General features: G+C 51.7%; 1 protein-coding gene across 11 annotated transcripts in view; it reads right to left on the bottom strand.

Moving 5' to 3' along the window:
• Positions 1–16737, bottom strand: part of Crocc2 (ciliary rootlet coiled-coil, rootletin family member 2) — a 62645-nt gene that overhangs the window by 24946 nt on the left and 20962 nt on the right. For all 11 annotated transcript variants that reach the window (XR_003956157.1, XR_003956159.1, XM_006529983.2 and 8 more), the window contains 14 exons: positions 16400–16597; positions 15962–16058; positions 15791–15880; positions 15443–15649; positions 15031–15230; positions 12904–13086; positions 12404–12548; positions 11994–12140; positions 11507–11737; positions 7462–7655; positions 4597–4724; positions 4173–4342; positions 3226–3402; positions 113–226 (listed from right to left, as the gene is read on the bottom strand). Coding sequence is in view for 9 of the 11 variants with exons in the window: in XM_006529983.2 (XP_006530046.1) it covers positions 113–226; positions 3226–3402; positions 4173–4342; positions 4597–4724; positions 7462–7655; positions 11507–11737; positions 11994–12140; positions 12404–12548; positions 12904–13086; positions 15031–15230; positions 15443–15649; positions 15791–15880; positions 15962–16058; positions 16400–16597 (2281 nt within the window). In the remaining 2 variants the exon portion in view is untranslated. The remainder of the gene's footprint in view (positions 1–112; positions 227–3225; positions 3403–4172; positions 4343–4596; positions 4725–7461; positions 7656–11506; positions 11738–11993; positions 12141–12403; positions 12549–12903; positions 13087–15030; positions 15231–15442; positions 15650–15790; positions 15881–15961; positions 16059–16399; positions 16598–16737) is intronic.

The raw sequence follows: 16737 nt of genomic DNA, 5'->3' as shown, positions 1-16737 counted from the left end.
TTCCAGGGCCAGACAGAAAGGGATTATTCCGGGGGCCCTGCCAAGACTTGCTTGGCTATCCACAACCAGGCAGTTGTCTGGTCCTTGGCTAGAATCTGTCAGTGGGGCTCACCTCAGCTTGGACTTGCTGGTTCTGGGCCTCCTGCCGGGCCCGTTCCAGCTCTCGGTGAGCTCCAGAGAGCTCCTTGCTCAGCAGGCTCTTCTCTGCATCCTTCAGAGACAGGGCCTGAACATGAGGAAAGAGAGTACATGTGAGGGAGCTGGGGAACTGGGGCTCCCTCTGAGGCACAACAGAATGCTCCCCTAAGTTCTCTGCCTGGATTACCAGCTTTTGTTTGCATGCCCTGTCACCAGGCAAACGATGGCCTGAGCTCACATCTCCTAACATACTCCATCTTCCACCCTCCCTTTGGGTGCCCAGCAAGCCTTCCTGCTGCTCCCGACTTTCCACGGTGAGAATCCTGGTTTTCATCAGGCAGACAGGTGTATCATGATTTCCTATTGTTCTTGGTAACGGCTTCCTACAGTGAGCAGGAAGAAGCCACTAAAATCAGGAATGCCCGGATCACTAAGGGCATGAACAGGATATAGCAACCTGACTCAGAGAGACCCAGCTCCAGGGCAGTGGGGCTGGAAACAGACTTCAGCCATGTCTCACTTGGATCATTGATAATGCTAGGCAAGGGAGCTCCAAGAGCCCTGGATACCAGCTCGGGGAGAGTCCTGGTTGGTGAACACAGACAGGCTGGGAGAGTGATGGGCCAAACTGGTTCTCTGGGAGTACTGGAAGCTGAAATCAAACTGGTTCTCTGGTTTGCCCTAGTTGCAATGTCTGAGATAAGAACTATGGCATCAAGCATAGCATCTTCCTTAGTGTTCCAGCCCTTCTGCCGAATCCCTAGTTGAGGGTAGGAACATTCCCCACTCTTGTAGCCATTCTGGTTATCAGTATGGATAAAGGGGAGCACCCCCTTAGCTTCCAGCCTCTGTACCTCTAACCTTTGGGGTCTGCACTGACCCCTGGCAGCTAGGATGGGTTGCATTGCTGATAAATTGAAGAATGACAAGAGTCTCGGAGGAAGAGAGGTGGTGACTCTCTCCATATTTTGAATAATTAAACAACAAAACAAAACAAAACAAAACAAAAAAAAACTGTGCTCCTCACAGACCCTTTCCCTCTCGGCTTGCTTTGTTTCATCTTGTTTTGGGAACCTGCTCACCCTTGGCCTGTGAGTCCTTTGAAGTTTGGGACCTTGATCTGCCTTCTCACTAATGGGCACGGCAAGAAAATACTTGTTGACATTTTAGGCAAAACCTCCTGAAGGACAGAGTGTGGCTTTCACCGCAGTGAGGTAGCAGGTCCCAGTTCAGGCCCAGCAGAACACTTGGTCCTTCATCATCAGCTGTCTTGTTCCTTTGAGATTCGGTCCATGCAGACTCTCTCTTTTTGCTTGAGGTCTCCTGAAGCATGGACGACGTCAGTTCCCTCCAGGAGGGTATGGCGTGTAGGTCTTCCCCACATAGAATGCTTCTTCACATTGGCGGCCTGACACGAGGGGCAGAGAGCCAGGAAAAGCCCACTGGCTGCTGTGGTGACCGTTGCCCACATGCCTGGCTTTCTGTATCCTAGCACTAGAGCACAATGTTTTTGTGGCCATGATGTGGGTTCAGAGAAACCACTAGAAGCCGTCTTCTTAGCCTGTTCTCCTCTTTCACGGAATCTCTTCTCTTGGAGGCTGTTTGTGAAACCAGGGAGCTGCAGTCTGATGAGAATAGGTAGTATGGCCTGGTGGGTGGTCTCAGGTGGCAGTGAGGGACTGCACGGGGCCTTGACCACTGCCCCATACACGCTGCCTCCTAGAGTCTTTTCTCATATACCCATGGGGGTGATGCTGCTGTGTTCCAAGTGGCTCTGGATCCTCCACAGATGCAGCATCAGTTTCAGGCTCTCTCTGGCCTCCCCGACTCCAGCCTTATGACCCAGACACCTTTATATTCTCCTGCTCAGGACTAGCCCGTGCTTTCCATTACTTGAACCTGGTGTGTAGGACCTTCAGGGCTCCTCTGCGTTTCTAGCCATCTAGCTCCTACAGATTCTGGCAGCCACACAGACACACACATCACAGACACCCCTGAATGTTCTCATCCCAGCCTCTTGCTCCCGTCTCAGCGCCCTGCCCCTCTGGCGATGCCTCAGCTTCCTCCAGCATAGGACACAGAGAGGCATACATCTAAAACCATGGCTCCCATGCCCAGAGGTACTCTGTGTGGCTTCGGGCAGGAGATCAACATGTGCACATCTCAATCTCCTACCAGTCAAACAGGATTGTAAGAGTTTGTGCTCTAGGATGCTGACAGTCAATTAGAGGCACAATCTGACAATAAACCCCACCTCTTCTGTCCTTGTAATCTGTGATTGATGCAAGGAGGTCATTGTCCTTGCTCATTGTGATGGCATGCATACTGTGTGTGTGTGTGTGTGTGTGTGTGTGTGTGTGTGTACACTTTTCTGTTCAATTTACTCAGCAATGAATTCTTTATAGTGGCTCATTTCCTTGGAGAAGCCTGGGCTCAAGGATAACCTTTTAGACTCAGCATCTAGACCTGTGGGGTGGAGGAATGGTCAGGTTGGATGAGAGCTATGTGGCTGAACCCTGCAATTGATGGGTGACTGGCTGACTGGGTGAGTGAGCTGACAGACACATGGATAAATAGCTGACAGTGTAGCTAGTCAGAAGGACAACTCAGTGGGTAGATAGGTGGATGGCCATGTAAGTTGACAGATGCATGGCTGGGCAAGTTAATGGATGGGTGGGTGGATTCCTGTGTATATTTTTGGGTGGCCATGTATGTGATTAGAGATCCGTGAGCATAGAAATAAAGATGTTTAGTCAAGTAAGTAGAAGGAAGATGGATAAGTGAATGTAAGAACATTTAAATGCATGGATGGGCAGGTGGGATGGACATGCATGCAAGGAAATATATAAATGTATAGATATATGCATGTTGGTACACAGGGGATGATGACTGGGTGTATAGATGGATGACTGGTATATGGGCATGTGACTAAGTGGATGGGTGTATAGATGGATGAGTAGGTGGGTGGATGTCTGTTCACCAGCATTCATGCAGCAGACAAAGCTGTGGAGGCTTCAGTGCAGCCCTGGTGCTGTGACCAAGAAGAAAGTAAGGCAGGTAAGGGCCCCGATGGCCCAGCTGCATCACCTGCTGCATCTCGTGCTCCAGCTGAAGGAGGCTCTCGTCTCGCTCCTGCTTCAGGTTCTGAATCTCCCCCTGCAGCGCCTCCCTGTCGGCTGCACTTCTTGTCAACAGCTCTTTCTGTTGTTCCATCCACCGGGCAGCCGCCTCTTTCTCCTCTGCCAGTGATAAACTGAGGGTGTCCTGGCCAAGGCAAAGGATAGGTTGTGAGATCAGGAATGGGAGACTGGTTGGCGCTGGAGGCTCTGAATTAAACTTTCTAGCTTCTGAAGAGCTAGGGGTTGGTGGTCCAGCCATCAACTCTCTCTATGTCTTCTCTATAGGGTCCCCCAAACAGAAGCTGCGAAGGGTCTCTATGGGTCTCAGCATCTACTAAAATCCAGCAGGTCTTAAGGTGCTCCTGAATCTCTACCATGTGCCAGTGGTGCAGGGGCATGGGCAGATGGATGGATGGATGGACGGATGGCTGGACAGATAGACGGATGGCTGGACAAGTCAATGGATATTCTTATAGATGGAGGATGGGTGGATGTGTTTAGATGGATGTATGGATAGATAGGTGGGTGGGTGTCTATATGGATGGGTAAATGTGTTGACAGGTAGATGGATGGATGGATGGATGGATGGATGGATGGATGGATGGATAGGTGAAGAACAAGATGTAACACAGAATACCCCCAGGAGCCTAACTAGTGAGTGGTACAGTCCTGATGATCATGAAGCTTTGCTCTACCAGCCTGAGGCCAAGGCATTGGGTCCTCTAGGGTCCCTCTGTGAGCAGGAGCCTGCCTTGGACATCAGCGGTCCTTTCTGGACACCATACAAGACCTTCCCTGACCTCTTAGACCATGAAGAGCAGCCAGGACCCTCTTCTCTCTGCTCTGCTACCTCTGCTTGCTGGGAGGACATGGCAGACCACTAGGGAGTGGCCAAGTAGACCCCGGAAGACAGACCTTCTCCCTGTGCAGCCGGGCCAGGTCCTCTGTGTGCGCCAGCTCCTGGCGCTCCAAGGCCAGCTGTGCCTCTTGCTCTTGCTGCGCAGCCTGCTGCTGCAGCTGTCCCAGGTGCAACTGCAGCTTTGTCTCTCGGACTTCCCAGTCACTTTTCAGCCGCTCTATTTCCACTGTGAAGGGTCAGATGTGTCATCACGGTGCTCCCTCTCCCTTAAAACCACCCACTTAAGAGGTGGGTGTGGCTAGCACATGGTGGGTAAGTTAAGTGGGGGCGTGGGTACCACGAATGAGTAGAGGGCAGGAGGCCTCCATACCAACCCTGTGGCTACACCTCATGTCTTAGCTCAGAGTTGGTTATAGGGACTGAGTTCCTTCCAACAGTGACTTGGGGGGAGGGTGGGCAGAGAGTCCACCTATGTAGCACCTTGCAAGGCCCGGCGAGCGAGCTGAGCAGCCTCGGCCTTTCCTTCTAGCTGTTCCTGCTGGGTCTGCAACTGCGTTGTCAGTCGCTGGGCCTCAAAGAGGCTGTTCTCCAGAGAGTTCCTCTCAGCCCTGTGGTGAAGCATCAGATAGCAGGCACATAATCCACATGGTCCTGAGGTGTCTCCTTAGTTTTCACATGTAAGAACCAATCATAATGCCATATTCGAAAACACATTTCAGGCCAAATGAAAAACCAAAGCCAGAAATGAAACAAAATAAACAAGTCACAGCAGAATAACTCAGAACTATAAAAATAGAACAAATACAGAGGATATTTTAATCTCCTTAAGCCTGACATGAAAGCCAGAAGGGGGGAAAAAGAGGCCAACAGATCTGGATACACTTAAAGGCGGGAGGAATAGTTTTCCACAGAAGAGATTCCATAAATCAGCTTGGAAGGAAAGGGCAGATAATGAAACCCATCACGTTGCCTCTAACTTAAGAAATTGATCTTTAAACATGAAAAACAGAAGATTACAAGGGGCAGAATTGGGAGAAAAAAAATCTATATTTAGTATTTAAACATAGGGATAAGTATCTATCATATACAAAGAGTTCTGGCCAATCACTAACAAAGTTAGCAAAATGAGAAAAATAACAGTTACAAAGCAAATATCAAATAGACAAAAGCATGTGAAATGTACTTATCCAGGAGAGATTAGGGCCCAGGGAGATTTGAACTATGGCTAGATAGTGTCATTAATCATACAGCAGATTAACAAAGACTTAGAGGAAATCATGCCTAGTGTTAGCAAGGGAGTGCTGGGGGAGACTAAGCATGCTGACCTTGCCCTGGCAATACCTCACCCAGGTGCCAATTCTAGAGACACCTGACAGCCAGAATCAGAATGCCCACTATAGCTTTACACAGGCTGTGAGCTGCACTTGGCTGAAATGCCAGCAAAGGGGAAAATGTTGTAGTCATCACGGTGCATCTAACGCATGCAGCATCATGCGCTCAGCAAGGGAGAGATCGCCCAGGACAACCAACAGACCTAGAGTGTTGCAGGCAGTGGGGAGAAAGTAGCCTGGTGTATCTGTGTGCAGAGGTCATCGTTCAGAAAACACATGGAATGAGGTGTAGCAACCCACAACATCACCTGTGACCAACTTCCTGTGTGGGTTACTGAAAACAGCTTGACTTGCTGACGGTCAGCCCAGCAGGGACTGACTAACCCAGCACCGCCAGCATGGTTTGTCACTGAGCTCTGGCCTCACCAGGAACATTCCATAACACAGCCGCAAGGTATGCTGTCCATGGGTGGTGGGGCCAGGGCCTTTGACCGGTTTGACAGTTTCACCACAACCCCTGTATTGTTCTGAAGAGCACCAGAAACCTACCAGGACCCCTTGATGTGTGAGGGAAAAGTCCTCTGGGCCCAGGCTTCACACCCTAGAAACCTCACTGTCTGCCATGCCATACCATGTTCCTTTTGTAACACTACACATTCCCTGTTTTGTGAGCGAACATGCCCTCTGCCAGGGAGTTTTTCTCCGTTATGTGTGAACACCCTTCCTTTGAGCGGCCCTGAAGCCTCCTCATAGGAGTATGTCTGGATTTGCCTCTGAGGTCTGCTCACAGCCAGGGAACGTGAGGGTCTGTCCAGCTCCTTTTCCCGCAGAGGCTCAAGAGCATCATCTCACTGTGGTTGAAGGCAAGTGCAGAAGCCTGGTGTCACAAGGTGAAGGCACACAGGGAGTGGGTCAGCTGCGGCACAGTGTGTGGGTGGGAGCCTGGCCTCTCTCACCGTCTAAGAGCAGTCAGCACTCCGTGAATGGAGAGACGTATGGATCAGGCATGCCCCCAGCAGCCCTGCCACCAAGGCTTCTGCTGGTCATCATGGCACATTGTCTGGTGGGTCTTCAGGGCTGCCATGTACCCATGCCTCTGGGTCCAGAGGTCAAGACTGGATCCCACCTTCGGAGGGCTCTGACCAGGCTCATATGTTTCCGGGACCCAGGACCCCTCTGCTCCCATTCACCTGGGAAGCCTCCTCCAAATTTGCCTCTGGGATGTGTGCACCAGCTTTTATTAAGAGAGGGCTGTCATGAGCAGTGGAAGGTCTGGGTCCTTCTAGTTCCCCACGGCCCTAGCATCTGGAGTTCTAGAGGAGACTCTTCCAGGAAGCCCTTCAGGACTGAGAAGGCTTTGAGGAGAAAAGGCACCAGCTAGCCTTGGGTCTCTGCAGAGGCAATGGGACCAGCCTAAGCTACGCCTCCATGGGCACATTTCCAGTTTTGGTTGTTGCCCTGTTGGTTATGAGGATTCCCCTACTTCCATGTCCGGACCATGGGTGGACCCTACTCTAGATTGCACAGCTACATGCCTCTGGCTCCCAGGACTGCTAGGAAACATCTGCTAGACAGAAATTTCAGATGGACTCTCTTGTTACCTCTAGGTGTCTCCCTGGGAATGAAATCTCAGAGCCACACAGCAGAGGGAAAGGGGTCCTTGAAGTGGTAGAAGCTCTGGAAACAGTCAACCTGAAGCTCCACCCCAAACTCATATTCTTAAGGAAGAAATTGCGTATCTTTCTTTTACTGGTCTGATCTGGGTTTCTGGGTTTCTGGTTTGACAGGGTTGTCCCCCGTCTTCAGGAAGGTGACCCCAGGGCACCTCATCTAATACCGAACCACCTTACAGGCACAATGTTTTTTCTCTACACACCCCATACCATATTCCCACAGCAGACACACCCTGCCCTATGTCACTGTGCCTATATAGTACCTCTGCAGTCATAACACCATGGGCTGTCTGAGGGCAGGATCATGAGAAGTGCGCCCTGGTGAGTGGTTGCACTGGTACCTCAGATCAGCTGCCTCCTTAGTCACAAGCTCGCTATGTCTCTCCAAGGCTTCCTGCTTAGCCAGTAGTTGGGCCCGCTCCTCAGACAGTGTGTTCTTCTCATGGAGGGCTTCTTGCAGAATGTCCATCTGGGCCTCCTGGTCCTGCAGGCTCTGTGCCAGCTGCTTCTCTAGGGCCTGTTTCTTGTTTGTGACCTAGGGGAGGAAAGAGGGACCGTGTGCCACAGAGAGAGGGGTGGGGAAGGCTGCCTGGTATGGACTTTTGAGACCTCGAGGTCCACTTCCAGTAACACACTTCCTCCAAGAAGGCTACACCTCCTAATCCTTCTAATCTTTTCAAAGAGCTCCACTCACTGGAGGCTAAGCATTCAAATATATGAGCCTAAGGGGGGATATCCTCACTCAAACCATTTAATCTGTCAGTTGTTTTATCACAGTGCCTGGAAAGTAACTCATCCAGCAAGGCAGCCCAAACATGAGAGTGCCTTTGAAGCAGGGCCTGGACAGGTAAAGACAGGCTTGAAAGACAGCAAGTGCGCATTTCCACTCTGCCACACACTCCAGTCAAGTCAGCTTGACAGGCTGTGAAGCCTTAAAGCCACTTACAAGGCAGAGAGTTTCAAGGAAGCTCACCTCCTGGAGTTTTAGTGTTCTCATACTCATACTCTATTCCCGAGTTAGTCTGGTGTATGGATCTACGAGCTCTCTTTTAATATTTTATTATAAATGCCTTTAAAGATTAAATTCTGTTATAGTGTTCCAAGGTCCCAGTAGCCTGCAAGCTTGAAATCGGAGCTTGAAATCCGGCAGGAATGCAGAAAGGAAGTTACCTATTCAGTTACTAATTAAGCATTACAATAGACAGAGCCAGTGGCTCAGCTGGTCTGCAGAAAGAGCCAGGGAATCTTACTGAGATAGAAATCTTCAGTACAGGCTACATTGCATATTAAAAGCAAGTTGGTATATTCTTCTGTAGACCCAGGAAATAGGTGTTGGGGTATTGCAGTATTCATGATAAGATCTGCCAGTGCAGAACCCCTGGTGGTGGGTTTTACAATAGACTAGTTTGCACCTGGCTCCCTTCTTTTGCGGCAGCAGCCTGGTCCCCACCTTCTTTTGATGTATACATTCCTTTTGTATTGCGTCACTGTAACTTGGTGTATTGTATTTTGCCTGGTTTCTTGTTATTCCTTTGGTATAAAAAGTTTGATGCTCGACCTGACACAATACATTCAGATTCTACACAATCTCTCCTGTTGGTCTGTCTGTCATTTCCTCTGACACTTTGCCCACCTGCCCCAGAGACCCGTTCCACACAGACAAAGGGATCCAGAGGGTCTGCGGCACCACTCCATCCCGCACACCTGTGATTTTCACACTCTGGTGATATTGGAGTCACCCAGAGGCTGACTCAAAGTCTTTCTGGGCGAGTGTCTGACTCAGTGAATCTTAGATGAGCAAAAGGACTTGTGTTGTAACATATTTAAAGATCCATGTGACATTGATATGAAATGGACTGAAGACCTCAGCTAAGGCCACGTGAAAACACGGAAGGCTAACTCTTTGTCCTTGGGCTAGGTAAACCACAGGTTCTAGGAAATATGGATCATAAGATTTTTTAAAAAGTCTGGCAAGGTTGTTTAGTGCATATAATCCCAGAAGCTGGGAAAGTTAAGGCAGGAGGGTTGCTACAAGCTTGAGGCCAGTGTGGGCTACACCGTGAGTTCTAGGCTACTGCCTCAAAAGCAAAGCAAACCAAACAAAACTAATGAGTCCACCACAGCAACATAGACAATGATTAAGAATGTAAAAGAAATTTGACAAAATTAAAGTTGTATATTTTGCAAAAAGTACTGTTAAGAAAACAGAAAGACAAGATACCAGTTGGAAAAGACATTCACAGAACATCTGACAAAGTGTATTGATATATATGAGAGATTCCTACACAGACACAACCAAGATACAAAATTTACGTTCAGAAAACACACAGAAGCCTGAAAAAGACACAGATTCAACAGGTGCATGAAAATGTGCTGAGACCACTCATTACCTTGGAAACACGAATCAAAACCTCCATACATAGAATATCCTGCAGAAGATTGCTTAAAAATTAAAACAGATGATATCTAATACTCGAGGCTGAGGAGTAGCTGACAGAATGACAGAATTCACCACACTCCTCCCAATGACCGTCATAATTTCACTTGTGTGCATGTGCTCAAGAATAGTGAGAAATGGGTGTGCAAAGGCTTTCACGAGTTTTGTGTATTACAGCCTAAGCCAGAAACAGAACAGGTGTCCAACAATAGGTGTGTGAGAAAGTAGTCGTGTTTATTCACACTGTGATGTGGAGTTATGTGCCAAAGCCAAAAGTTATGGTACATGTAACTACTCTGTAGTCTCCCCTCCCCCAGCCTGAAACCTGCTTGCTCAGGGGTGGAGCTTCCTGCTCATTCGTTCTGCCACGCCCACTGCTGGAACCTGCGGAGCCACACCCGTGCACCTTTCTACTGGACCAGAGATTATTCGGCGGGAATCGGGTCCCCTCCCCCTTCCTTCATAACTAGTGTCGCAACAATAAAATTTGAGCCTTGATCAGAGTAACTGTCTTGGCTACATTTTTTCTTCCGCCCCGTCTAGATTCCTCTCTTACAGCTCGAGCGGCCTTCTCAGTCGAACCGTTCACGTTGCGAGCTGCTGGCGGCCGCAACACTACTCGAAGAGTCTTAAAGAGTACATATATAGAGAAACTTGGTACAAGTTATCCGCCCAGCCAGTGTAGGGTCCCCCATGTTGGAACAGAGGCTGCTGGGGTCTTAGACATTTGGGCCCCACTGTGGATTGTGAGGGAGGCTTCTGGACCGGTAACCATGTTCTCATCCCAGGTGCACACACCACTGTCAAACTCATTGGTCTGCCTGTTACCCACACTGCATGTTAATTATACTTTAACAAAAATGGAGGAATGGTGGCAAGAATAAGGGGAGGGGGACCTGAGAATGGAAAGAGGTGATGCTTTCCCACAAGAGACATGGGTGCCTGGACATCCCTGGAAGTCTAAGACCCAACGGAGACAGGGTTTCCACACAAGACACACTGCAAAAGACAAAAATTATTTCAACTCAGGCCACACGGGCTGATTCTTCTCTACCACAAGGCAGAGGAATGAGCTGGAGAAAGAGCTCAGTAGGCATAATGCTCAGCAAACAGGCAGGATGATCTGAGTTCAATCCCAGAACTCATGTTTTAAAAAAATCTGGGCATGGTGATACGCTGTGTAGTCCCAGGGCCAGCAGAGCCTGGAGAACCCCTTCTAGTTAAGTTACAGATCAGCCAGTCTAGCTTAATCTTGGGGATCCAGACCAGTGAGTGACCTTGTCTTATAAACAAGGTAGATGGGAGCTGGAGAGAGGGTTCAGCAGTTAAGAGCACTGGCTGGTCTCTCAGAAGACGCTGGTTTAATTCCCAGCACCCACATGACAGCCAATAACTGTAACCCTAATCTTAGGATGCCCTCTTCTGGCCCCCACAAGCACTTGCACACATGTGGTGCACAGACATGCGGCCAAAACACACACTTTAAAATGAAAAAACGGTGTGTGTGTGGACAAGGTGGGTAGACCCTAGGAATTACATATGAGGTTGTCTTCTGACCTTTACATGACTGTGCACACATGTACACCTGTACACACACACAAAACAAAACCCCAAAGAAATCCAACAACCAAAAGACAGGAACTAAACAAACCCAGGAGTAGTGGGACAGCTCAATGGTCCAAGCACCAGAGGCCAGAGCGGAACCCCAACTCAAACATGAAGGACAGTCTTGACTCAAATTTTTCTATCCCCTTGCCCCCTGTTCATTGGCGCCCCCACAGGGAATCATATATACTGCTGTTGGCTCTTCCGTCCTGTAGATCCTTGCCAACTTCCTCATGTTTGTGCAAGCAAGCATTTTATCCACCAAGCCACCTTCCCATCCTCCTTCGGAGGTACAATCAGCAATAGCCCGGCAGGATGTGTGATTACCGACAGCCTGATCTCACCTGGCCCACCTGCTCCCGGAGCTGGGCATTCTCCTGTCCCAGCAGGACCACCTGCTTCTCTAGATGGTCCTGCTTCTGCTCCAGGTGCCCACATGTCTCCTTCAGACTTCTCCGCTCAGCCCGAATGAGCCCTAGCTGCTGTCCCGTCTGTGTCAGCTGCTCTCTCATGCCCGCCTGCTCCTGCTGCAGCATCTTCTGCTGCTCCCGAAGCTGGTCCCGTTCCTGCTCCAGCTGCAGGGCAGGTGGGAATACATTTAATCTGTGGAGCACACACTCCAAGTTCCCACAAGCCAGCAACCCCACGCAGGCCTGACATGGAGATCCTAATGTCCCTGCTTCAGACCTGACTAGGATCACTGGTCACCTACTCTTGGGATGGTGGCCTCAGTCCAAGTAGGAAGGAGATCTGGGGGATGCAAGATAGGACAAGCCCACAGAGAAGGTTCAGGGACATCTTGGTGAAGCCAAGGCATGGCTCTTTCCTTACCTGAAGTGCCAGATGGTTTAGGGTGCCTTTGTCCTGGGAAAGCCCTTCCAGAAGGGCAGCCATCTTGGCCAGTGAGTCCTGCTGCTCCATTCCCTCTGCCTTCAGCCGTGTCACCAGCAGTTCCAAGTCAGCATTGCCAGATTCAGCCTGAGGCACAGTGGTCACCCTGAGTTGTCTCTGGGGACAGGCCTCAGAGTTTTCCCGGTACAATTAAGGTTCTGACTAGAGTTGGTGACTGGTAGCCCAGGGATTGTCCCTAGGAGCAGACACAGCCAGCCAGCGTGGTTGGGAGCGGGGCAAGGGGTCAGGGATGAGTGTAGTGCACAATAGCAGTGACTAGGAGCCCTGGTAGTGGCCCAGGACACACAGGTAAGGGCAGGGGCAAGGACCATGTGTCCTTGTGCACATACCTGGGCCAGGGCACCATGCAGGCTCTCCTTCTCCGTCTCCAAGATGTCCCTCTGCAGCTGCATTGAGCTTAGTGCCTCCCGGGATGTGGCCAGCTCCTTCCTGAGCCCAGAAACCTTTTCTTCCAGCTGTTCCACACGGCCCTGGCTGAGGCCCCGGGGCCAAAAGGCAAAGTTGACTGGTCTCTTCAGAGATGCCATGGCAAACTGGTAGGCAGGGAAATTCTAACAAACACCTTTAAGTCCAGGAAACCCCAGAGCAGCATGGTGCTCCCTTGAGAGCAGCCTCTAGTCCTATGCCTGGGTGAGGTATACACACAGGTGGTCTGTATACACAGGGCCAGGGATAGGGGTGGGTATAGGTGTAGAGATATGGGTGTGTGATGGCCAGCTCAGGGGGAGCTGGAGCCCCCCTCCCCCCATCCCTGGTGCCTTGTAGGTGTCTCACCTGTAGTCTCACAGTCTGAGGGACCCCAGCTGGCCGGCAGCCCCTCACAACCCACCTGGCCTCCAGCTCACGCAGGCTGCGCTCACTCTGCTGGGCCAGCTCGGCTTTCTGCTCCGCCCGCAGCAGAAGGCTTCTCCTCAGCTCTGCGTTTGTGACCTCCAGCTTCTGGGTCTCAGCCTCCCGAATGTCTGCCTTGGCCCTCAGCTCCTCCATTGTTGTCTCCAGGGCTTCTTTCTCCCTGGGAAAAGCAGGAGCCAACCATGCTTCAGGGGTGGAGCACCTGAGACCGTCAAGACTTGCTGGGGAGGGCGGCCAGGGGTGAGTGGGTATGGGACAGTAGCGGTGGGGTGGGTCCTTGGGGGCTTCAAAGGCAGAAGCGGTTCAGACAAGTCAACACTGTGTGACCCAAAGTCTCAGGCCCTAATTAGCTGCCTGAGATGAAGTAGCCACTATCTGAGACATGGCCTTTCCCTCCTCTTAAAGGAGCTTAGGGCCCAGCTCTCTGCCATACGAGCAGCCTGGGCAGTCCTCACAGACATCTTTTTGCCAACAGGTAATGCCTACCCCCATCCTTATAAACCCCCAACATAAAAGGGACACCTCCCCGGCCAGTGTCTACTTGATCTGTCTTAGACCACCCAAGCGTATGCCCCCTGTGCAGTGGCCACAGGGCTCTGGATGCTTCTGCCCATGTCTCCTACTGTGTGCACAGCCACTCAGCTGGATCTCCAGATTTTAGATACATTTCTCTCACCTGTCCTTTGAGTATCAGCTCCCATTTCCCAGAAGTCTTTTGGATCTGACACAGCTTGCTATGTCCTGCAGATACCTTCCCAGCATCTCCCTCTGTTCTGGCCCTGCCTCTACAGATGCCCCCTCCCATGTGGCCTCTTGTGCCCTCTGTTTTTGGAGATGAAGATAGTTCTTCTGTGACAGGGCTCTGCCTGTTGAACAGCTCACTTAAGACTCCCTATAGGGTCAAATTTATGATGGCTCAGCGGTTAAGAGCACTGACTGCTATTCCCGAGGTCCTGAGTTCAAATCCCAGCAACCACATGGTGGCTCACAACCACCCGTAATGAGATCTGACGCCCTCTTCTGGTGTGTCTGAAGACAGCTACAGTGTACTTACATATACTAATAAATAAAACTTAAAAAAGAAAAAGAAAAAGCTGGGTGTGGTGGTGCACGCCTTTAAAAAAAAAAAAAGACTCCCTATAGACTCTGGCCCACTGCACACTTCCACTCACCACTGCCTCCTCTCTGGGAAGGTCTCCCTCCCTCCCTGAGCTCTCCCTGCTGTCCTTGGGTTTCTGCCCCTCTGCAATGCTGCCCTGCTGTACCTACCTCTGTGCCCTCCTACACTGTGTCTCTCCAGGACAGGACCGATTCATATTCATTTAGTGTGCCACAGCACCTGGAATTTGTGCAGGCTCCTTGGAGGAGCTGGGAAGGTTGTGTGGTTGGTTTCCCATCCTTGTGATGAAGGGGAAATGGGAACATGGCTGTCACTGTTCCCTGGGGGTATTATACATCTCCTTGAGGAAGATTTCCAGATCCACAGCTGACACCTTAGCCTGCATCCAGCACATCCCATAGATCCCCACATTCTGTGGCTCTGATTCCCTCCAGCCCCAGGTCAAAGAGTCATGTGAGGAGAGTATTCAGAACCATAGATGGTAACTGCAAAGGAGCCATGGAACCCACAGGGTATGTGGGGAGTGGGTAGACTTGGGGTTCTTTTGGCTGTGGTGAAAGGACACTGGTAGAGAAAGGTCACCTAGAGGGGAGCCTGGAGCAGGGACGGTAGGAGAACAGAACCTGGTGAAGCCTGAGCTTCTGGGGCTAGGATATGGGCCTGGCCCCGCAGAGAGCTCAGAGCATCTGTAAACAGTGCCTTTGTGTTTAGGGAAGAGAAGCCTAGATCAGGTACAGTATAGGGGGCATAGAAAAGGGGGAGGAGCTAATCAATTCAGGCCAGGGGGTGCAGGCAAGGGGGTGCAGATTGAGGGGCAGCCTGGACACCAGAAGGTTTTATATGGAGATGTGGCCTTTTCCTTTTCCTGCTGTGAGGTGTCTCAGAGGTCAACTGCCCTGCCCTGCCCCGCCCCGCCCCGCCCCCGTCCCTCCCCGCCCCACCCCCGCCCTGCCCTGCCCTGCCCAGCCTCGCTGCTTCCCTCACCTTTCCAGGAGATGGACAGACGCCTGGGAGAGCTGTGCCTCCTGCCTCTGGGCCTCCAGCTGGCCCAGCAGATCCTCATGCTCTTGTGCCCTGTCCTGCAGAAGCCTCTGTGAGGTCCGCAGTTCCTGCCGGTACCCAGACAGCTGCTCCCGGAGCCCCGCTGCTTCTTCTTGGGAGGACTCCAGCCTCAGACGCAACTCCTGCCGAGGGAATGAGACCCTCAGTGAGGACCAGCTGCCAGCCAGAGCACCGCAATTCCCCTAGAAAGGCTCTAGACACCTGAGGTCCCTCCCCAGGTTGTGTGGCTCAGGGGCAGGCCCCATAGAGACCTGGCTACCAGTACCCCCCCCCCCGCCCCCCGGGCTGGGCAAGATTTGTGGCTTTGGTGGCCTTGTGGGCTGTGATCACCCACCTGTTCCCGCTGCTGCCGCCTTTCAATGGCTGCCTGCACAGCCTGCAGCGCAGGATGCAGGCTGGTTGGAGAGCTGGTCCGAGCTGGGGACATGCGCTGGTGTGGTGATACAGACCGAGGTGGGCTGCGCAGTCGGGCCTGTGCTTCCCTGACTTCAATGCTGCTGCTCCAGGCCAACTCTGGACACATAGCATCTGACTGGGCCACCTTTGGGTCACAGAGAGCGAGACAAAAGAGGAGAGAGAATGCATGGCCACGGTTAAACAGGACTTTCTGGACGAGGACCAGCTAAAACCAGGGTCCCCACAGGTCTTCTGCACCCAGGAAAAGCACCAGGCAAGGCCATACCTCCTTGATGCTGGCCAGGACATGGTGCAGGGATTCAACCTCATCCCTCAGTTCATCCACCGCCAGCTGGCCACCACTGCGCCGGGATTTCTGTGGGCAGAGACCCCTGAGCCGAGCGGACACACACGGCAAAGCACCAGCTCCCAGCTCCTCATTCCCCGCCCCACAAACCAGTCTCTGGATGTCCGACTTGAGTGTCAGGATGGCTCTCTCTCCTTGCTCCTTCTGCACAGAGAGCTTCTCTACCAGCAGTGTCTGCTCTGAGAGTCTGGAGAGGGGATCAGGGTGACGATGAGGGCCCCGAGGATGCCACGGGTCCATCAGGACTCCTTCCTATGCTGTGCCTCCTTACAGTGCCAAGAATATAGTTCAGTCTGGATCCTGATTGCATGCCTCCTCTGCTATAGAACTTTGGTAACTCTCACTATTTTGGGGAGTAAAACACCCATTCTAAGCTCTGCTGTCCTGTTTCATGGTCTCTCTCCAACTCAGATCTGCAGCCCCATGTCAGGATGCTGGGGAAAATCACCTGGAAAACTCTTCCCACCTCATCTCAAGCCCGCGCCTCTTGGGCCTCCTTGCATTAGCCAGCCCGAGCTGGTGGCTCACCTGGCTTGAAGTGCCACCTTCTCAGCGGCCCATTGGCCCTGCAGCTGGAGCATCTCCCTAGCCTGCTCCCTCAGCCGCTGTTCCAGGTCACTGGTCATGCTGCTGGCTGTCAGCCGCAGGTGGGAGTCGAGGTTCAGGCAGGCCATATGCAAGCGCTGGGCCGTCCGGGTCATGTCCGCCTGAACATCTGTGAGACCCCTGGGATATGAGAGTAGTATCTTGGCTGAGCCTCATGATCCTGCTTTGAGCGTGGGGCCCAGCACGCTGTCAGCCAGACCTCAGAGTGGGAGAGGCAGGCCACATGAACAATGGACAGTTTCACGAGAGGCCCTACCATA

This window comes from Mus musculus, chromosome 1 (assembly GCF_000001635.26).
Source record: "Mus musculus strain C57BL/6J chromosome 1, GRCm38.p6 C57BL/6J".
NCBI classification, from domain to species: domain Eukaryota; kingdom Metazoa; phylum Chordata; class Mammalia; order Rodentia; family Muridae; genus Mus; species Mus musculus.
The sequence above is the reverse complement of the archived record's forward strand: the minus strand, read 5'-3'. Positions and strand labels throughout refer to the sequence as shown.